Source organism: Ochotona curzoniae, unplaced genomic scaffold (assembly GCF_017591425.1).
Source record: "Ochotona curzoniae isolate NIBS_2020 unplaced genomic scaffold, NIBS_Ocur_1.0 contig_3432, whole genome shotgun sequence".
Classification (NCBI taxonomy): Eukaryota; Metazoa; Chordata; class Mammalia; order Lagomorpha; family Ochotonidae; genus Ochotona; species Ochotona curzoniae.
Window position 1 is genome coordinate 11,830,436 of NW_024465859.1, and position 21,699 is coordinate 11,852,134.

General features: G+C 44.3%; 2 protein-coding genes across 6 annotated transcripts in view; both read left to right on the forward strand.

Moving 5' to 3' along the window:
- CAPRIN1 (cell cycle associated protein 1) overlaps nucleotides 1-8,101 on the forward strand; it is a 36,542-nt gene extending 28,441 nt beyond the window's left edge. For 3 of the 4 annotated variants that reach the window (XM_040980073.1, XM_040980074.1, XM_040980076.1), the window contains 8 exons: nucleotides 696-757; nucleotides 1,246-1,356; nucleotides 1,542-1,691; nucleotides 2,511-2,661; nucleotides 3,351-3,545; nucleotides 3,952-4,052; nucleotides 4,745-4,808; nucleotides 6,293-8,101. In XM_040980073.1, coding sequence (XP_040836007.1) covers nucleotides 696-757; nucleotides 1,246-1,356; nucleotides 1,542-1,691; nucleotides 2,511-2,661; nucleotides 3,351-3,545; nucleotides 3,952-4,052; nucleotides 4,745-4,808; nucleotides 6,293-6,357 — 899 coding nt within the window. In that variant the 3' untranslated portion in view covers nucleotides 6,358-8,101. The remainder of the gene's footprint in view (nucleotides 1-695; nucleotides 758-1,245; nucleotides 1,357-1,541; nucleotides 1,692-2,510; nucleotides 2,662-3,350; nucleotides 3,546-3,951; nucleotides 4,053-4,744; nucleotides 4,809-6,292) is intronic. The other variant, XM_040980075.1, reaches the window with a different exon arrangement.
- A 3,935-nt stretch (nucleotides 8,102-12,036) lies between these two features.
- Nucleotides 12,037-21,699, forward strand: part of NAT10 (N-acetyltransferase 10) — a 39,672-nt gene continuing 30,009 nt past the window's right edge. Inside the window, exons 1-5 of one of the 2 annotated variants that reach the window (XM_040980078.1) lie at nucleotides 12,037-12,117; nucleotides 16,536-16,658; nucleotides 17,588-17,679; nucleotides 18,545-18,716; nucleotides 21,213-21,335. In XM_040980078.1, coding sequence (XP_040836012.1) covers nucleotides 16,551-16,658; nucleotides 17,588-17,679; nucleotides 18,545-18,716; nucleotides 21,213-21,335 — 495 coding nt within the window. In that variant the 5' untranslated portion in view covers nucleotides 12,037-12,117; nucleotides 16,536-16,550. The remainder of the gene's footprint in view (nucleotides 12,118-16,535; nucleotides 16,659-17,587; nucleotides 17,680-18,544; nucleotides 18,717-21,212; nucleotides 21,336-21,699) is intronic. The other variant, XM_040980079.1, reaches the window with a different exon arrangement.

Consider the following 21,699-nt stretch of genomic DNA (forward strand, 5'->3'; position numbering starts at 1 on the left):
AGAGCTGGGCGCCAAACCCAGGCACTGTGATGTAGGGGACAGGTGTGTCAGTCACTGGGGTAATTGCCTACCCCTGCTGACCTTTTAAATTATAAAATTAATCTAGAAATAAAAATTAAAGCATCATTGCTCTAGGTGCTTCAATTTCACAGGAGAATATATGAACATTCGTTATGTTAAATAAATGATAAACAACAATGAAATGAGGAAATGTTTGGAGAGCTCCAAAGTCTCCCATCTATACTGAGGAAAGAGAGCAAATGTTCAACCCGCACAGATACACAGGAAAGGCAGATACACAGAGAGAAGAGGCAGAGAGGAGGATCTTCTGTCTGTTGTTTCACTCCCCAAGCGGCACAATGGCCAGAACTTAGCTGATCTGAAGCCAGGAGCCTGGAGCTTCTGGGTCTGCCTTACAGGGGCAGGGTCCCAAGGCTTTGGGCCATCCTCACTGCTTTCTCAGGCCCCAGGCAGGGAGCTGGCAGAGAAGCAGGGCCACTGAGATATGAACCTGTGCCCATATGGGATCCTGTCAACCTGCAAGGTGAGGAATTTAGCCACTAGCCTAAAGTCCAGGCCCTAAAAACTGTTTATATTTTTGATTATTGAAATTGGCCTTTAGTAACTAGTAGTTAATCTTTATACATTTCAAGAAATTAGACTTTGTAAAAACAGCTTTTTGATCAATTTTGCAGTTCATTCTGAATCTAGACTTGCTCAACCTAATCAGGTTCCTGTACAGCCAGAAGCCACACAGGTAAGAGTAATTACAAATATTTTTCATGTTAGTTTTTAATCAGTGCTTAGGTTTCTTCCTCTGTTCATGAAAGTCATGTATGCATTTGGTTACAGTTTCACTTTTTTTACATTAATTGTTTTTTTTCTTTATTTAAAAATTTTTTATTCTTATGTTTACAGTAATTTGTTATAATTAAGGAAGCGCTTATAAATTCAAACAGTATTTCAGAAGGCATTTTTGATCCAAAATTTAGTGTAGTTTTGTCATTTTATAACAACTGGAGGGCATGATAACCGGACAAAAATTAGTTTACCTTTGAGCTTCAAAAATACATGTTTTTTTTTTTTTTTTGCAATTGTTAACTTTTATTAGTCTGTAAATTCAGAGAGCAATTTTGAACTACTCTAGAGAGGTAGCATTTTTTTCCCCTTGTTTAACAGGTATTTCCTAATCTTGTGTTGGAGATGTTTAGTCATTTTTGTTAATAGAACCGTGTTTACCTCTAGGTTCCTTTGGTTTCATCCACAAGTGAGGGATACACTGCCTCTCAGCCCTTGTATCAGCCTTCTCATGCTGCAGAACAGCGGCCACAGAAGGAACCAATTGATCAGATTCAGGCAAGTTTTGTTACCGGGTCATATAAACTTGCTGAGGCTCTTTAAAATGGCTGAGAGGTATACTGCGTTTAGCGTAAATGACTATTTTTGGACCTGTTTTGGCTTTCATGATTCAGATAGTTTTGTAAGTACATATAAGTGATTTTTACTTACCGATAAGGGAAATGTGTTCATTTTGTTTTTAGGCAACGATTTCTTTAAATGCCGATCAGACTACAGCATCATCGTCCCTTCCTGCTGCTTCTCAGCCTCAGGTGTTCCAGGCTGGGACAAGCAAGCCTTTGCATAGCAGTGGGATCAATGTGAACGCAGCTCCATTCCAGTCCATGCAAACGGTAAGCAAGCCGATTCAGGTGATGGGATGTGGTGTGAATCATGGTAGATGAACCAAAGGATTCCATTTCACTGTGAGTTTGCATTGATTGTACATGATTGCACGTTGTGTTTAATGCCTTATGCGTTAATGTACCTGTGTATTTACTTTGTAGTTTATGTAGTTTGTTTATTAACAAAATTTTAAGCATTAAATTTTGACATATCCATATAATGGAATCATTTCCAAGGTGTAACAGTTATTGGCAGGTAGTTGAGCCCTGTTGGCTTACTTACTCTTTCGTTGAAGTATTTCAGAAAATTTCTTCCTAATTACTCAGTAAGCATCTTTAAATTGGACAATAACTGTAAAATAATGATTGTGGAAAAAAAAAAGATTTGTGGAAAAAAACCGCATCAGTGCTTAGAGATGTTCAAGGTCAGATACTTAAAATATTGACTTGTGATTAAAATATCTAAAAATGAAAAATAAATATTAACCTAAAAGTTAAAGGTCATAGAGTAAATTTCTGCAAGTGTTGTTATGTCAGGTTTACATATTTTAAAAAGGTTTCTTAGGTGTAAAAAATCAATTCCAAGGCTAGTGATGGTGGGTGATATAGATTTTTTTTGGATTTTCATTTCACAGCATATTGTTGCAGTCTCCTTAAAATCTGAGCTACTTTTTTTTTTTAGTATAATCTCAGATTTAAAGTACATGAAGCAAGTTCTGTGATGTTTGTATGCTTGGAATTTCATTTTTGTTTGAAGTAGTCAATGTTGATCTACCGTGTTAAAAGCCCGAAATAAATGAATTAATCATTGACTTCCACCACTTACAGGTGTTCAATATGAATGCTCCCGTGCCTCCTGTTAACGAACCAGAAACTTTAAAACAACAAAACCAATACCAAGCCAGTTACAACCAGAGCTTTTCCAGTCAGCCTCACCAAGTGGAACAAACAGAGCTCCAGCAAGAACAGCTTCAAACAGGCAAGAGCACAAGTGTCACTTAGGACAGATTGGAGACACTGACTTAAATTGACTGCGTACTTACTTTATGTGAATTTGGAGGCTTTAAACCCATTTTTGTCTTTGGTTACTGAGCTTTTACTGAAAGTAAAACTAATGGAAGTATGCTAAGCTTTCCCAATACTAATTGATTGAAGCCTTATTACTGTGTTTTAAGTTGAAGGTATTTGCTAATGCCCGTATATTTTGCCATATTGCTGCTTAATTATGAGAGCCTGGTTTTACATGTTTTTAAAAATCTAAATAAAACTTGTACAACTGAGGAACCTTACAGTGAAAATGGGTAATTAAGTGGCACAAAATGACAGTTACACTAAGTATTTAAGAAAGTTTCTATTAGTGAAGATCTTTGTGCTAAAAAAGGTCTTTCAGAAAATGTTAAATAGTACAGCCTTTCAATTGAGTTAGAAGCAAGGCATTTTGTATATTGCTTTGAAAATTTTACTCCATTTAAAATATGAATAAGAGGGATTTTATTTGTTTTTATTCTATTGTTAATATGCAAATTTACTTGACTTCAGAATAGGTTTTAAAGAGATTGCAATAAAAGCAAAACCAGAAAGCATGTGGCAGAACAAAATGGTAACCAGCTGTGTATACATGACTGTGTGCCTGTGTGGTATATTTTTTCCTTTTTTTCTTCATTATAGTGGTTGGCCCTTACCATGGTTCCCAGGACCAGCCTCATCAGGTGACAGGCAACCACCAGCAGCCCCCACAGCAGAACAGTGGATTTCCACGGAACAATCAGCCGTACTACAACAGTCGTGGTGTGTCTCGTGGAGGCTCCCGTGGTGCTAGAGGATTGATGAATGGATACCGGGGCCCTGCCAATGGATTCAGAGGTAAGGACAAAGTTTTACAAAATTCTTAGACTCATGAAAATGTATAGAAATGTCCTGTAGTTTAGAGGCATCAGCCTCTTACATATTGTTTGTTCTAAATGACACAAGGGGAGAAGTGCTTTTTGTCAAATCAGTGTTGTCTTTAGACTTCTAAGGGATAATTATTATATGCGTATATGCCAGTTCTCATAAGGATTTGTGTGTGTGTGTGCATTCATGTATGTACATAGGTGGGTGAAAATTCTTAAGCAGTCAATACTTAACAGAAATGTTTAAACAGATTGTTCAGGATAGAAAATTACAAATTAGTCTGGGAAAATAACATGACATATAACTTTGTTTTTTTCTTCACCATTAATAAAAATGACATGAAGAAAATAATTTATTTTCTTGTCCTAAATTGTAGGAGGATATGATGGTTACCGCCCTTCATTCTCTAACACTCCTAACACTGGTTACACACAGTCTCAGTTCAGTGCTCCCCGGGACTACTCTGGTTATCAGCGGGTAGGTACAGTCACTTGGTAGTATAAGTCTGACTTAACTGTGCCAGTGAAAGGGAATGAATCAAGTAATCTGAGGCTAATTTGTGGGATTCAAGATAACTTCATTGTAGAAAATGATGATTTTTCTATTAGGTTTCAACATAAATAGGCACTTTATTTATTTATTTATTTATTTATTTATTATCTTATAACCCTGTTTCACACAAGCTTTTTATTCTGAAAAATTCATTTATTTGGAAGGCAGAGTGATGGGTGAGAGAGATGGGGAGGAAGAAAGAGGGAGAGAGAAAGAGGAAGGAGAGATAGAGAGATATCTTTTACCTCCTGTTTCACCCCTGAAGAACTGTGCAAGGGGCAGCCCCACGAGCCAGGTCTGTGAGATCCTGAGCAGGGCTGAGGGAGATACTGAGCAGTGTGTACATCCGTGACATGGGCAGAATTGCTGCTCATCTTGCATCAGAATGAAAAGGCAGTCAATTTAATGAAGTCTGTTAAAAAATACTGATTTTCAAGAGTAGTAAAATAATGGTTTATTGGATGTTACTAAAATAAAAGAAGTACAACAATTAGAATAATTTTGAGCTGAGGCGTACTGAAATTTTTGAAATGATAACAACACAGATGGATGGGTTTGGGTTAATGTTTTTGAAAAATTGGTGTTTCTTGCTCCAAACTAACTAGCTTGTCTTTTAGGATGGATATCAGCAGAATTTCAAGCGAGGCTCTGGGCAGAGTGGACCACGGGGAGCCCCACGAGGTAATATTTTGTGGTGGTGATCCTAGCTCCTAAGCAGAGCATCTGTTCTGGCCTGGAAGAGCTGTTCGTAGTCTGCATGTGGATTACATGTTAGGAATCCATTGATCTTTTCCAGACTTGTTGCTGGGGATTAAATGAAATGCGTTGTTTCTAAAACTGAATCTTTAACCCAAAATTTAAATTTTGAATGACTTTCCCTGTTAAAAATATAACACTGTCTTGAAAGTTAGAACATTTTCCTCAGAAAAAATGTTTTTCCAACTGAAAATTATTTTTCAGGTCCTAAAACCTGGTAAATGTTTTTAGGGAGTACTTATTGAAACATTTTTGTAAGATTTTTGGAATGAGATTGAACATTTATATAAATTTATTATTATTATTTGATTTTTGAAACATGCATATTATATTTTAGGGCCCAAAACCCTTTTATGGCCAGATGAGCTATAGTTAACATTTAGAGAACCATTTAGAAGTGATAGAACTAATGAAATTACAGTGTCTTTTGGAACACTTGGTAAGACAAATACCAAGTTATTTCTCATTTTTGAAAAACAAAATTCCCAAATTATTAACTATGAGTGTTTTGTTTGCCTTTTACTGTTGGAAAACTGCTTCCTATTTGTGCGGGGAGTTAAACTATTTTAACAATTGAAACTAGCATTTCATATAATCTGAAGTTCTAAATGGTTCTCTGATTTGAGGGAGGTTAAACTTTGAATAGATTCCTCCCCATAACACGTTTAAAAATGTATATTAAGGAGGAATTACAAAGTACATTGATTGGAATGTTAGAACTGGCCAGCAAAAAGGTGCAATTTTTTTTTTTTTTAAATAATGGATCTCTTGGGAGTAACTGACTTGAAGTATCAAAGGATTTTTGCATGTGAATGTGGGTTGTGTTCTTTCCCACCTTGTAGCATTCTATGAAAGTTAACTGATAGCTTAAAAATCTGTTTTAACAGCATGTAAAAAGTTATTTTATCTGTTATAAGTCATACAATTTTGAATGTTATGTAGTTTCTTTTAACAGTTTAGGTAATAAGGTCTGTTCATTCTGGTGCTTTTATTAATTTTGATAGTATGATGTTATTACTAATGAACTGTAAGTTAGAGTGTATACTAGAATGGAAGCTCCGTGAGAGCAGGTACCTTGTCTGTCTTCACTGCTGTATCTACTCCCCACGCCTGATGACAGTGCCTGGCACACAGTGGGCACTCAATAAATACTTGTTGAATGAATGAATGAATGAGTACTGGTGGAATACTCCATTAGCTCTACTCTTCTTTTAGCTAGGGAACATGAGCAAGTTTGCGCATGACCACTCCCAGGACAGGTGAAACTTGAACACTGAAGAATTGACTTCTTAAGCCTAATAATGTGGTGACGAGCTGCCCACATGCTTCTTGACTTCAGATGAAAATCTGCTTGAAGGCAAAACAAATAATATTTGAAAGAAAAATCAAATGCCATTTTTGTCTTCTAGGTCGTGGAGGGCCCCCAAGACCCAACAGAGGGATGCCGCAAATGAACACTCAGCAAGTGAATTAAACTGATTCACAGGATTATGTTTAATCGCCAAAAACACACTGGCCAATGTACCATAATATGTTACCAGAAGAGTTATTATCTATTTGTTCTCCCTTTCAGGAAACGTTGTAAAGGGACTGTTTTCATCCCATAAAGACAGGACTACAATTGTCAGCTTTGTATTACCTGGATATGGAAGGAAACTATTTTTACTCTGCATGTTCTGTCCTAAGCGTCATCTTGAGCCTTGCACATGATACTCAGATTCCTCACCTTTGCTTAGGAGTAAAACATATACATGATGGGGTGATATCTCCATAGTTATTTGAAGTGGCTTAGAAAAACAAGTTTGGCTTTTTGGACATGGGATAAAATATACATATCAGCCCTAGAAATAATTGAATGGTAATTGACAAAACTAAAATATTTTCTTTGAAAGGAAGATAGAAGGAGTGGAATGTGGTTTGACAGAACAGCTGCATTTCACAGCTTTTCCTGTTCAATTGCAGCATTAAATGTTTAGATGCATAGCAAATTATGCATGGGCCCTTACTCACACTTGTAAGACTGGCTTCCAGCTTTGACACAGTTTTCATTATTCATCTGGCCAAGCGAGTGGTTATAAACATATAAAATGCTTTATAATAGCTGATATTGTATAAGACAGATACAAATATAAATTAGGTTCTGATTGGCATTTTGAAAATACACAACGAGTATGGGATATAATCTGGATGGCCGCTTCTGTACTTAATGTGAAGTATTTAGAAACCTTTTTGAACATTTAACAGTTTCTTGGAGACAATGGCCTTTGTAAGGATTGGTAGTACATCATTCCTTATGACATGTACATTGTCTGTCACTAATCCTTGATATTGATGTATTGTCACCTAAATTGGTACAGGTATTGATGAAAGTTTCTAATGGATAATCATAGTACTCTTGGTCACATGGTTTTCCTGCAGCTTGAACGTTTTTAAAAGATACCAAATGCCTGCTGCTATCACCCTTTTAAAATTGCTATCTTTTGAAAAGCACCAGTATGTGTTTTAGATTGATTTCCCTGTTTAAGGGAAATGACAGTAGTTCCAGTTCTGATGGTATAAGCAAAACAAATAAAACATGTTTATCAAAGTTGCATCTGGAAACGCTGGTGTTCAACAGTTAGCACCTTTTATGATTCATCACATGTATTGTTAGTGTCACAAGTTTATATGGCTATCTCCAGCAGCTACTTCTATAGTAGTTGCACTTACTGTTTCTCTAATTTACCCCTAATTCTCCTTTTATCACAAAGGCATATATATTCAAAGTGGAGGTATTGTCCCTTAGATGTATAGGGGAGCTTAAGTTCAGTGAAGACAGGGCAGTGACGTAGCCACATGTACCATGTTGGAATTTGTGCTAGCAGTCTGAGCACTAGTTCTGTGTGCCTCTGAACTTAATGCTGTTTGTTGTCCCTTTCCACTTTGTTGTGGGGAATCAGTTCCACCAATGAAGCAAAGGCTACGGAGTTAATTTTCTGTGCAGAAGTTAAATTTTGTTTTCAGCCTTTAGCTATGGGATTTTTCCAGTAGGTGCTCAGCTACTTACAAACAAAGCTATTCTCATTCATCATTAGACAACTGGAGTTTTTCTGGTTTTGTAACCTGATAAAATGGACAGGCTGTTGAACATTCCACATTCAAAAATTTTGTAGGGTGGTGGGAAATGGGGATTCTTCAATGTTTATTTTAAAATAAAATAAAATAAGTTCTTGACTTTCCTCATGTGTGGTTGTGGTACATCATATGGGAAGGGTTATATGTTTAATTTTGCAAATGAGTATATCTATTGCTAGCACCTCCCCTTGCGTGCTTTAGATATTTGCCTGGGATGTACCACAACCATATGTAAGCTGTATCTTGGGATGGGTGAAATGCTTGTTGCTTACCAAGTAATCCCTAGATGTGTGCTGGTGATCCTATATAAAACTAAATTCTTACCTGTACAAGGAAGAATTTCGTGGTATTTAAGATCAAAACTGAAAGAAGTTCTTTATATAGTGATCTACAAGAATCGGTCTAGAGGGAAATGGGATAAAAATGCCTTCTAGGTTTCAGACTTCTATGCATTAGTGCAGATGTGAATTTGTAAAGATGTTTGTAGCTTGATTATTTTGTCTATGCTTTTTAAAAAGAATCATTTGTTCTTTTTCAAAGTGCTTTTTTTTTTTTAATTCTACCACATTTAAATCTAAGCCTTTTATGTCTTTATTCAGGTCATATGTTTTAAAAGGAGTATCTCTTTACAGGGCAAGGACTTTTCAAAAAGTCTCAGTATCTTGGTACTAAGTATTTTGTGTGTTAGTACTTGACCTAGCTGCAGAAGGCTTTTTGTTAGGTCATGTGCATTTCAGCAGAGTTCATAGGAGATGATTGTCACACCTGTCAACGTAGCCGCTTGGTGTAGCAAGACCACATATAACAAGACTTTTTGTACATATGCAGTAATTATCTTGTGGATAATGAGATTTCCTTTTTCAAAGCTTTTTAGTAAAGGTAGAATGCCGTTTGAATTACTTTGGTTAGGAATTTTATTTCTAGATTTTAATATTCTTACGAAGTTTTTCCAATCATTGTATCTTGATATTAAAAAGCAAATGTTGGCTGAATGTTTTTCTATCAAGTAGTTGGTTTTTCTCCCCTAATGTAGAATCTTGTTTTGTGGGAGTTTTTCCACTTAGTCCTGTTGGAGACATGAAAGCGTGTGAGTAGTGTCAGGGTTTTATCTGAGGTGCTCATTTGATGACCAGCTGATAGAATGTAGAAGGTAGTTAGTTCAGCAGTCAGCTTTCTGTTCTAGGAAATTTGTATTGTACTTATTGTATTTTCAGTAATACATCTGATGAGGAGGAAAGGGATGCAGGGAAGCCCTGGATTCAGACCCTCATTTCCGCTGTTAGCTCCTGAATCTGCATCCTGGTTAAGTTCTTCCTAAAACATTCTGAGTTTTCTGCATTGTAAATTACATTTGAAAAAAAAAAAATCAGTATTCCTCACGAGTTCTTGTTCCTTTTATGGAGGAAAGTGGATTGTTAAGGCTCAGTTCTATAGCTTTTTCTATCGAATTCTTTCAATATTAGTAAACTGTTTCAAATTCCAAGTAGATTAAATTATATGAAAACCTGATTGCTTTGTTGTCCTTGAGCAAAATCGGCTTCAGTTGTATATACAATCCATGGGAGCTAAAGTAAAGTGTTACTTAAGAACAGAAAAGGCTTGAACAACGTAACTGCTGGCCTAATCTTCCAAGAAGGCTAGACTATATGCTTCCTGAGTATCATCATACCGTATTATAACAAGTGAAGACCAGCTTAAAAAGACTAGTTAAAGTAGGTAGTTTTTGGCTTGCTTCTCTTACCTGTATTGTTTTTTTAAAGTATTATCTTGTATATATTTGGGAGACACTTAAAGGCGCCAGGTATTTGGTGGTGACAAAAATTGTTCCTGCTTTCATTTAACTGTAATCAGTCTAAACAATGACAGAAGTGTTGTCACTGGTAAAGGCCATGACTGGTGGATATGAACACGACCCAAAAAGACTGCATTGGAAGGAATAATTGAGCTCATATTTGAAGGATAAGTAAACTAAGCAGATTGAAAGATCCAATCTCCACTTGTTGCCGAAACCTGCTTCACATGGAGGAAGCAAGGATTAGTATGGTGGAGAAACTGATAAGAGCCAGCTGGGGAGCGTTAGAATTTTCTCAAAGTTTATTGTCTTAGCTATAGTCCAAAACTTAGTTTTTAAGCTGTGTGTGTATTGCTTGAGGGTGGGAATGGTGGGTAACAATAAAGTTTCCAATTCTAAAAATGGGACAGGAGATACAGGGCACTTTAGAGTATAGTTCACATGGAAACTGGCTGTAGTGCAAACAAAAGTAGGTGGTGCACTTTGTTTCGTGGCCATTACCTAGTTAACAGTTACCAGTTTCTCCAGGCTCTAGTCTGCAGCTGTGGTTTTACATAGGTCATCTGTCCAGTTCAGTGGTTTATAGGGTATAGTTAGTGTTTCAAAAAGCCCTAAATGTTTGAAGAGTCTAAACACCTGAGACACCATCATCTGGATTCACGTCAACCTTTTAATTTCCCTGCATTAGCTGCTTTTCTTCCAACTTGCTGCTTGGGGCAGTTGCTCGGGCTGCCATCTATTTCCTTTCATGCAATACAAATACAAAATATTCATGGATCTGTCTTGGGGTTTTTACTGTAAACTTGGGAACACTACCACCATCACACTCTGGAACAGCCAACTATAGTGGCTGTTGGCCTTTTTTCTGCCTATGATACAGTGATTGTGCATCAGCTGTCTTTTTTAAAAGCGGATTTTGGGGGGGGGTGGATTTTTATTGGAAAAACATTTAGATAGACTGGGAAAAAGTCTTGCATCTGCTGGTACACTCCCTGAATGGCTGGAACTGAGCTGAGTTGATTTGATCTGAAGGCAGGAGCTTCTTCAGGACTTGCTCCTTGGGTGCAGGGTCGCAAGGACTTGGGTAACATCTGCTTTTCCAGGCCATAAGCGAGCTGGATGGAAAGTGGAGCAGCCAGGACACAACAGCGTTCAAACAGGATGTGGGCGCTTGAAAGTGAATTAGCCAGTTGAGCCATCACGCTGGCCCCACTAACTGGTTTCGAGGGGAAACGTTGGACGTGCAGGGGCACATACCCTGCATTATCTATCTGGCCTACTGTCGAATGTTTTCTCACTGCTGTGACTCCACTGGCTGGTTAGCCATTCGGGAAAGCTTTTCACTTAACAGCTTCAGGGTGCATTGTGATTAAAAGGTCTGCTCCAGTGTCTTCACCTCCGACGCTTCCCTCTCCACCTCTCCATACCGCTGATCACTTGAAAGCCAGAGTTGCATGTTTTCCCAGGAGTTGTGAACAGAACAGTTTTTTGGTATGTTGACATTGGATCAGAAGAGAACACGAAGATGGCTTGAACTTGGTGGTTGGTGGTACTGGTTAAGAGCGGGTATATATTGAGGGGAGGAATTCTTAGGCGAAAGGAAAACTGATCTCGAATATTAAGTTGGTGGGTTCCAAAAACATCAAGCAAGCAGCTGTCTGGCCCAAAAACTGCCGAAATATATGTAGGTGACCCTAACTTGCGCAAGAACAAATTCCCCTGGGAGATGAGAAAGGGCTTTCCTGACCTAAGACCTTAAACTTTTGACGACCAGATCGAAGCGGACCCTGCAAAGTTCGGCCGCCAAGGTGGGAAAAAACGAGTCCGTGGAACTATAGGTTCAGTACTGCGGGGATGGAGTGTAAGGTGAATAGAGTGATTCCATTTCGCATTAAAGCGGTTATTCAAGGACACTGACAAGCTAGCGCACACACCAGGTAATACCGAAAGCCCTTGCATGCTAGGCGGCATACAGTGGCGGACCTCCCAAACGCAGTGGTCGCTGTTGGCAGTGCGGGGAGCTACGTGCTTGCTCAGTCCTGCGTTCCCGATCCAAAGAGGGAAATTGGTCTCCCGGTCGCCGAGAGGTCCACGGCTATACCCAAAATTTAGGCTGGGTGCCACCTCCGGTGCTCGTGACGTCATCGCGAGGCGACGGGGTAAGGGAGGCCCCGTCAGTGTCGCCGAGAATTTAGGTCGCTCGCGCATGCGCCGAAGCAGCGTCTGGGTAGGAAACTCGGGCCTCCCTAAGCACCCGCCTCCAACCAAGTTACTGATTTCTTCCACGTGCTTCCTTCGCCGGCAGGGATCGGCTGGCTCGGGACTCAGGTACCCACCGCTGCGTGGCTGGGGTGGGTGTGGGGTCCGTGCCCTCGCCACATTGGGAGGGGCGACCTCAGAGCCCGCCGAGCGGCCCCTTCCTGGGTGGTCAGCGCGTTGCTCGTGCGCTCTCTGGCCGCGCGCTCCCGGAACCCGGCTCGGGGTCACGGTGGAGGGGCGCGCGGCAGGACTGGAGAGGCGCGGTGGAGGGGCTCGTGGCACCGCTGGAGGGGCGCGTGGCAGCACTCGAGGGACCGGTGGAGGGGCGCGTGGCAGCACTCGAAGGGCGCGGTGGAGGGGCGCGTGGCAGCACTCGAAGGGCGCGATGGAGGGGCGCGTGGCAGCACTTGAGGGACCGGTGGAGGGGCGCGTGGCAGCACTCGAGGGACCGGTGGAGGGGCGCGTGGCAGCACTCGAAGGGCGCGATGGAGGGGTGCGCGGCAGATCTGGCCGGGCGCGGTGGAGGGGCGCTTGGCGCACTTGAGGGACCGGTGGAGGGGCGCGTGGCAGCACTTGAGGGACCAGTGGAGGGGCGCGTGGCAGCACTCGAAGGGCGCGATGGAGGGGTGCGTGGCAGATCTGGCGGGGCACGGTGGAGGGGTGCGTGGCAGCGTTGGCCGGGCTCGCAGTTCTGAGGCAGGGGCTGTGCTGCACTGAGGCGCTGACATCCCTGGGCCCCCTCGCTCCTATGAGCCTCACCTTACACCTGCGTTTACACTGTTGACATGGCGGTCACATGCAGGACTTTGTTGGCCAGTGCTTTAGGGTGGTATCTGGCTCATAGATGACTGTGTCCAGATAGGCGAAAAAATGAGTTGATGAAACCTAAGTTTCCCTCTAACACCCGTGCCCTCCTCTTCGGTTAGTTCTTCCGTGTTAACCTTCACCCAACCTCCTGTACATCGCTGTTATTTTGGTACTCTTCTTTCCCTATCCCGTCTTGAAGTCAAGGGCCGGATCCGGTGCTTCTGGACTTCCGTAGTAACCGAAGCCGAGACCGTCCCCATCGTCCCACCCCAGCATTATTGCTTGATTTTTGTGACTGCAAACAAGTGCCTTGGAGCTGGTCAGATTGGTGAGCTGGAGCAGGCTGGGGCCAACGTGGGTATTAACCCTGCCTTGCTTTGCTACTTGAATTCTTTAGGCTGCTGGCTGCTTTACATGTCGACCGGCGCTCCTGCATTGGGAGGCTAGAGGGGCAGCTAGTGAGCTTTGAGTGCGAATGTAGCCGGCTGTGTCTTCAAGCAGCGTGTGATGCATACAGCTTGAGGTTACTTGGGGAGACTTGGGGTGGTAATGATACAGTGTGTGATTGCAGGTAATCATGGCGCTTGAAGTGTGGACAGTCACAGTTTTCCTCGCTTAGGAAACATTGCAAAATAGAAATATTCATTGGTTTTTCTTTGGCCTTATTAGTTAACACATGTGAATTAAAACAACATCTCTCAAAACTGAAAGAACAAAATAAAAATTGGTCCCACAATCCAGGAACAACTGTTTTTCTTGTTGGTGTTTTCAGCTAGTTTCTTCCCCCCTGCCCCCAGCCCCGTTGGGTATGTGCATAAAACTGGTAGCATACTTCATTTTGTCATGAAAGACTCCCTTCAAGTGTCTGTATCCTAAGATGGTGTTTGAAAATGCTTTGAATGTATGCATATTTTAGTCATTCTCTTATTTTTACTTTTTTTTAAATTTTCAATTTTGTTTTTGATGTTTACATAGCTGAGAGGGATGCACACCCATGTAGGACTACACAATTAGGGTGGGGAGAGTAGAAGTATGGAAGAAGGTGGGTGGGGCACCTGTGTCCTCAGTGGCGGAAGGGGAAGGGGCCCCTCCTTGTTGTCAAACTACATCAGGGCCCAGGGATGGGGGATGGCCCTGTGATGACATGTTAGAGACCCCTATGGGCAAGAGTGTTCCCAGAGTGTGGCTAGATTGGTTTTAATAGTTTTGAGATGTCACTGGCTGTGTTGCCCAGGGTGGAGAAAATTTTTCCAAGGTCTGTTGGTTAACAAAGTGCAGGAAGTTGTTGCAGAAGAGTTATCTGACCTGTTTGGCTTTCCATCCTTTGGTGAGACACTCGACATCCCCTGCTGGCCAAGATGATCCGGCTGTCACGCAACCCCCCCCACCCCCCGTGTATCTGGGTATCTGGGCATGATGACCGCCTCACAGGCATTAGCAACTGAAGATGCCCAGTCCTGATACATGCGCTCCAACTATTTTTCTTGTTGAAAAGAAGATTATAGATTATACTTAGATTATACTTTTCTCTGTGGCCAGGGTTTGACTCCTGTGGTCTAGTTGGGGAATCCCCCAAGAAACATTGCTTGGTATGACCTCAGACTTGATTCTTGTGCATGCCAGCCAGTGGATGCAGCTGCTTGGTCAGTACTGCTCCCAGTCCCATCTTTCATGCAAACTGACAGGTGCTGCATCCTAGCCCAGCCCCGCTTGCCACAGGCCCAGTCCTTATGCATACAGTGAGTATTGCAGCCTACTAGGGCTGGTCCACAATAGCCCCCATCAGGCCCAACCCAGCTTCAGTTTTTGTGTGTGCTTGCATGTGTTGTGGGTCTAGTCTAATCTGTCCCACATCCCATCTGGCACTGAAGCTTAACTCAACCTAACTGGCCTCCACACCCAACGCACATGTATATGTGGATGGATCCTGCTGCCTTGACCAACCTGGTCTGCCGCTAGCCCTGGCAGTCAGGCTCACCAGTGGGAGCTGCATCACAGCAAGGCGTGCCCTCAGTTCCCCTGCCAGTCCTTTTGCAGCCCTGGATCTTGTATGTGCTGGAGGATACTTCAAGCCAGGCATGACTCACATCCTGTACTGGCTTTTTTTGCTGTCAGTGGATACTGTGCCCCAGCAGGGAGCTCCTCATGTTCCCCTCCCAGGCCTGCTCCCAGCTCCAGATGTTACGTATGTCGGGGGGGGGGAGGTCAATGGCCCTGCTTGGTATGGTCTGCCCTCAGTCCTGGCCTTTGCATGTGCCAGTGGGTGCTGCAGCCTGGCCCAGCCCAGCCTTCCTCCCGCCCCAGTTCCTGGGAGTGTCAGGTGAATTCTGTGGTCCAGCCTGGCTCAGCCTGTCACCAACACCAGCTCTCTCGTGCAGATTGGTGGATAATGAAGTCCCACAGAGAGGAGCCCACAAGTCCCTTACACAGTCTGCTCCTAGATCCAGTTTTTTTGCATATTTTGGTGGGTACTGTGGCCCAACCTGATGTGGCCCACTCCCTGCTTTGATACTAATGGGTGGGAACTATGGCCTATCCCAGCCAGGCATGTCCCCCAGGCCCAACTTTTGCATATACTATTTGGTGACGGGAAATGCTACTTAGCCCAGCTCAGGGTTCCTACATGTGCACGTGCCTTGGCTTAACCCAGATATGTCCTCTGGTTCTCCCTCTAAACCACTGTTTCAGCTCCCCCACATACTTGCAAGTGTAGTGGTCCAGCCCATGAAAGAACCCTAGAAGTCATTTCTCCCCTGTCAAACATGCCCGCAGACACTCCCATGCCAACACATTCCCCAGACCTCCTTCCCTGGGCATTTTGCAACCCACTTGCCTAGGGGCAGTGTGGCATGTGGCATGTCCTGGCCTGGTGTTTCCCTCCATACAAACACACACACACACACACACACACACACACACACACACACACACACACACACAGAATAGGTAGCTATGCTGACATGCTGATATAGTTAACACAGGTTTGGCATTAGCCAAGCCCAGAATGCCCATCAGCTACTGACTGCTTTTCTCCCAGCAGTGAAACACTTGCCTAGGTACAAGCAACCTAGGTAGTTGTGTAGAGCTGGGGTATTTTTATTTTGAAACTGTGAAGTTTCCAACTTAAAATATTTATTTATCTGTAAGAGTGAAACATATCAACTTGCTTTTATTAGAGAGAGAAAGGCTTGCTAGTTTACTCCCTCTTCCCCAAAATGCCCACGAAACCAGAGCTGGACTGGGCCAAAGCCAGGAGACTAGGAACTCATCCATGTCTCCCACACTTGGACCCTCCTCTGCCCTCCAGGCACATTAGCAGGAAGCTGGTTCAGGAGTGGAGCAGCTGAGTCGTGAACTGGCACTCTGATATGGGATGCCAGCTTGATAAGCGGCAGCTTAATGTGCCATGCTTCAACACTGGCCTCTAGTTTTCAGTTTTTAAAAAGTTCTTGGTGGAGTTGTGGATTACAGCTTCCCTTCTGGCTGTTCCTGTGGAGGGCAAGTTTTTTTCACCTCCCAACACTGATTCTGAATTTTACAGCTGAGGCTGCTTTCTGCCTTATGGAACTGTTTGAGGGTTAAGTAGGAGGGTGTTCATCAGTGTGCCTAGCTGCACCCCAGGTCCCGCAAGAGGCAGTCTGGCTTTCTCTGCAGTTGTATGCCCTTTCCTTGTCTTGCAGTGATAATCTGCCACCATGCATCGGAAGAAGGTGGACAATCGCATCCGGATTCTCATTGAGAATGGGGTGGCTGAGCGTCAGCGGTCTCTCTTTGTTATAGTTGGGGATCGAGGAAAAGATCAGGTAAGGTCTGGGGATCGCTTCTTGTGTTTTCTTGGTTGCCATCTCCGAAATGTCAGCTTGTGGTAGGCCACCTGAGATCTCAGCACACAAGGCCGTTATGTCAGGATTCCCCTTCATTCCCTGGAAGTGGTCAATTATATTGATGTTGATTAACAGACAAATCGGTGCCTTTTTCTTTTTTTCAAGATTTATTTATTTATTTATTTATTTTCTTTGGAAAGGCAGTAGCAGATACAAGCCAGGAGAGACAGAGAAAGATCTTCCATCCACTGGTTAACTTCTCAACAACAACAGCCAGAGCTGAGCTGATCTGAAGCTAGGAGCCAGGAACTTCTTCTGGGTCTCCCATGTGGGTGCAGGGTCCCAAGGCTTTGGGCCATCCTCAACTGCTTTCCCAGGTTACAAGCAGGAAGCTGGATGGGAAGTGGAGCAGCTGGTACCAGATCCTGGCGCTTGTAAGGGGGAGATCAGCTAATGGAATCAATGTGCTCGGCCTGTGTGTTGGAACTTTTAATCCCAAACCCGCCACTAGCAGTTTCTTTTTCTTTCTTTTCTTTTTTTTTTTTTTAAGCTTTATTATTATTTTTTAATCGGGAAGTCAGTTTTATAGAGAGGAGAGACAGAAAAACCTTCCATCCACTGATTCACTTCTCAAGTGGCCTCAATGGCTGGAGCTAAGCTGATCAGGAACCAGGAGCTTCTGCCAGGTCTCCCACGTAGGTGCAGGGTCCCAAAGCTTTGGGCTGTCCTCAACTCCTTTCCCTGGCCACAGGCTGTAAGTGAAGCGGGGCTGCTGAGATATGAACCTGTGCCTAAATGGGATCCTGGCATGTGCAAGCTGAGGGCTTTATCCATTAGGCTCCTGGGTTGGGTCTAGGCAGCAGTTTCTAAAGGCTCTTGGCCTTGAGCTTCTATACCTTTCTTTGCAGGTGGTGATACTCCATCATATGTTGTCCAAAGCAAGTGTGAGGGCTCGACCTTCAGTGTTGTGGTGCTACAAGAAGGAGCTGGGGTTTAGCAGGTGAGTTGCGCCCTTGGTGCATCCCTCCCCACCTGTAGTATATGCTGATTAGTTCAATGCCAGGAGACAGTTCCTTGGCCCAGGAACTGTTGTTGCTGTTTACTGCCTCTGCAGGTCCTTGTTTCCCACACATGGTTTCTCTTTCTACTCTCTACGCTGATCAGACCTGCTGGGGCTGCAGTCCCGGTCTCCTCGAGGGTGGCAGGGATCCCGGGGTTAGTAATGACAGAAAGCTGGAGTCCAGATCAGAGCCAGGAATCAAGCCCAGGTATGCCAGTTTAGGTAGGGACATCTTAACTGCTGGGCCACATGTCACCCTCTTCCCTCCTTACCAGTCTTGCTTCTGCTCAAGGTGCAGAGGAAGGCAGTGGACCAGTTCACATATGTACCGTCTCATTGAGAAACCTTTAGCCAGCCTGCTCCAGTGCTCCTACTTCTGTTCCCTTTACAGCAAGGGACTTGGCCCCCATTCTGAGTCTGCTGCAAGCTCTGAGGGCCCAAGAGGGTCATCACAGAGCCTTGACCTTGCTCCCAACTCTCTCTTTTTGAATCTGAGAGACAATATTGCCTTCCAGTGGTTCACTCCTCCTACGTCCCCAACAGCCAGTACTAGTATGGGCCTGAGCCAGGAACTGGGAGAACTGGGAGCTGGATCCAGGTCTCTTATATCTCAGTATGGCAGGGACCCAGCTACCTGGTTCATCTAACCTGCTGTCTCCCAGGCTCTGCTTTAGCAGGGACCTGAAATTGGGAGGCAGGAATTGAACCAGCACTCTGAGAGGGATGCAGGTGTCTTTATGGGCTCTGTTCCCAATTACAGTAGCCTTTCTGTGTAACTGGCTTTCCTCGTCGGGGTTGATTGTAGTCATCGGAAAAAGAGGATGCGGCAGCTGCAGAAGAAAATAAAGAATGGAACTTTGAACATAAAGCAAGATGACCCCTTTGAGCTCTTCGTAGCAGCCACAAACATTCGCTACTGTTACTACAACGAGACCCACAAGATCCTGGGCAACACGTTCGGCATGTGTGTCCTGCAGGTAGGTGTCTGTTCCTTGCCTGTGACTGGTGTCAGAGGGTAGACAGGTGCTGAGGGCTGCCTGCTTCCCCACCGAGGACAGGGGTACGGTAGGGAGAGAAGATTCACATACACGCCTTGCCCTTAAGTGTTGGTGGGAGAGTTGACCACTCCACTCAGCCCATATGAAAAAGAGTGTTGGACTTAAACTAGCGCTTGTGCAGAAATACCACAAGTCAGAGTGACATGCCATTGCAAGTGTCCTAACCAAGACTGAGGAAGCCCTGGCAGCCTCCTCTTTGTTTCATATATGGAGATAGAGATGGAAAGGAATCTTTCATCCTTTGATTTATCCCTAAATGCCTGCAACAGCCAGGATTCTTCCAGGCTGAAGCAAGTATGGAATTCAGTCTGGTTCTCCCATGTGGTGGCAGGGACCCAAGTACTGAGGCCACCACCTGCTGATCCCAGGGTGTGTGTTACCATAAAGCTGAGGAGCTGAGACTCAGTCTAACATTCTGGCGTGGGATGCGAGTGTAACCAGCTCGTGATTCAGCTGCTGCGCCAAGTGTATGCCCTAGCGCAAGGTGCTTAGAGTGTGTCACTCATTGAAGACTTCCTTGGGCAGCGCTCAGGGGAACCTGTTGTAACCAGCTGGGAACCAAGCTGTGTACCCCTAGGTCGTCTCTAGAGTGTGCAAGTCATGTGACCACCCTGAGAAAGCCCTCACTGTCCACCCAGTGCATCTGATAGGGGTGCAGGTGTCATTCATTATGGGGCTAATGGCCTCCTCGCCTGGTGTGTTTCCTGTGATCAGATAACTTAACAGACTTTCATGGTTTTCTTTATTTCCAGTTCAGTAGTATTCATTTTGTTGTTTGACACATGTGCTCCCCCCCGACCCCGCCACTCCCAGACAAGCACAAAGTCCCACATTTTTTTGTGTTATTTTTATTTTCATGTATACCACTTGAGCTTGATTTTGTAATTGATAAAGCATAAATTAAGGAATAAATTAAGCTGTGTCTGGCACTTCTAGCCCCAGTCCTGCCCTGGGGGCCAAGAGGAGCTTCGTGTCCCCCTCCTTTCCTGTGGGGAGTGTCTAAGCCAGATCATGACCAGGGTATGAAAGGATGGCTCCCTTGAGCACTAGCACCCCCGTGTGGTGTAGTTGAGTCAAATCACTGCAGTTTCTAAACATGTCACAGGCTAGCTAAGTTGTTTCTCAAGTTCATGTGTGAATTAGTGAAGGGTGGACTTTATTGGGAGATGATTGAAATATTTGTTTGTTTATTTATTTATTTATTTATTGGAAAGGCAGGTATACAGAGAGAAGGAGAGAGGATAAGGGCTTCCATCCGCTGGTTTACTCTCCAAGTGGCTAGAATGGCTAGAGCTAAGTTGATCTGATGCTAGGAGCCAGGAGCTTCTTCTGGGTCTCCCACATGGGTGCAGGGTCCCAAGGCTTTGGGCCATCGTCAGCTGCTTTACCAGGTCACAAGCAGGAAGCTGGATGGGAAGTGGGGCCGCCGGGATTTTTTTTTTAAAAGATTTATTTATTTTCGGGCCCGGCGCGGTGGCGCAGTGGTTAAGGTCCTCGCCTTGCACGCCCGGGATCCCATATGGGCGCCGGTTCTAATCCCAGCAGCCCTGCTTCCCTTCCAGCTCCCTGCTTGTGGCCCAGGAAAGCAGTCGAGGACGGCCCAAAGCTTTGGGAACCTGCACCCGCGTGGGAGACCCTGAAGAGGCTCCTGGCTTCGTATCGGCATAGCATCGACCGTTGCTCTCACTTGGGGAGTGAATCATCGGACGGAAAATCTTCCTCTCTGTCTCTCCTCCTTGCTGTATATCTGCCTTTCCAATGAAAAAATAATAAAAATAAATTTTTAAAGATTTATTTATTTTTATTACAAAGTCAGATATACAGAGAGGAGAGACAGAGAGGAAGATCTTCCGTCTGAAGATTCACTCCCCAAGTGAGCACAACGGACGGTACTGCGCCGATCCGAAGCAGGGAACCAGGAACTTCTTTCCAGGTCTCTCATGCGGGTGCAGGGTCCCAAAGCATTGGGCCATCCTCGACTGCTTTCCCAGGCCACAAGCAGGGAGCTGGATGGGAAGTGTAGCTGTTGGGATTAGAACCGGCGCCTATATGGGATCCTGGTGTGTTCGAGGTGAGGACCTTAACCACTGAGCCACGCTGCGCCACCGGGATTTAAACCGGCGCCCATATGAAACCCTGGGATGTGCAAGACAAGGATTTAGTCACTAGGCAACTGCACTGGGCCCAGCTGTAATACTTTTGCAGAGTAGTGTAAACAAGATGCACCTGTTAGAGGCTAGGCTGTACGCTGGTGCCCCAATGAAAGCTGTCAGTGGAACTCCTCGAGTCAGGGCTGGGGGCAGCACTGCCCTGGCTTAACGCTTGGAGCTGTTTGCCTTACCACCTGGCCCTTGGGGACATGTCACTGGGATGCTGTTGGCCCCATCGGCCCTTTCTGAGGTCTCCTCCTTGCAGGACTTCGAAGCCTTAACTCCGAACTTGCTGGCCAGGACCGTGGAAACCGTGGAAGGCGGCGGGCTAGTGGTTATCCTGTTGAGGACAATGAACTCCCTCAAGCAGCTGTACACAATGACCATGGTAAGGGTGATTGGAGCCTTCCGTCTGTGGGTTCAGAGCGTTTCACTTTGGGTGCAGGAGTTTTCTCGTGAGCAGTATTCGGGAAGACTCAGCATACCTCCTGAGCTGGGAGCTTTGATCTTGTGGCAGCTAAAGATGAAGTTGCTGCAGACAGAGGGTCCCTGGGAACCTCCGAACTTCACATCTGCTCCCCGGCATTTGCGAACCGTCCTCTGGTGAGATGCAGATGCGCGGCAGATTTGTGCAGCCACATTTTCTGGAATGGAGTCTGGCCAGGTTCCATCCACGTGCCCAAATTTGTGTGTTGCCAAAAAAGGGAATGTGTACAGGCTTTCTTCTTCTTGCTGACCCTCGTTCTCATGGA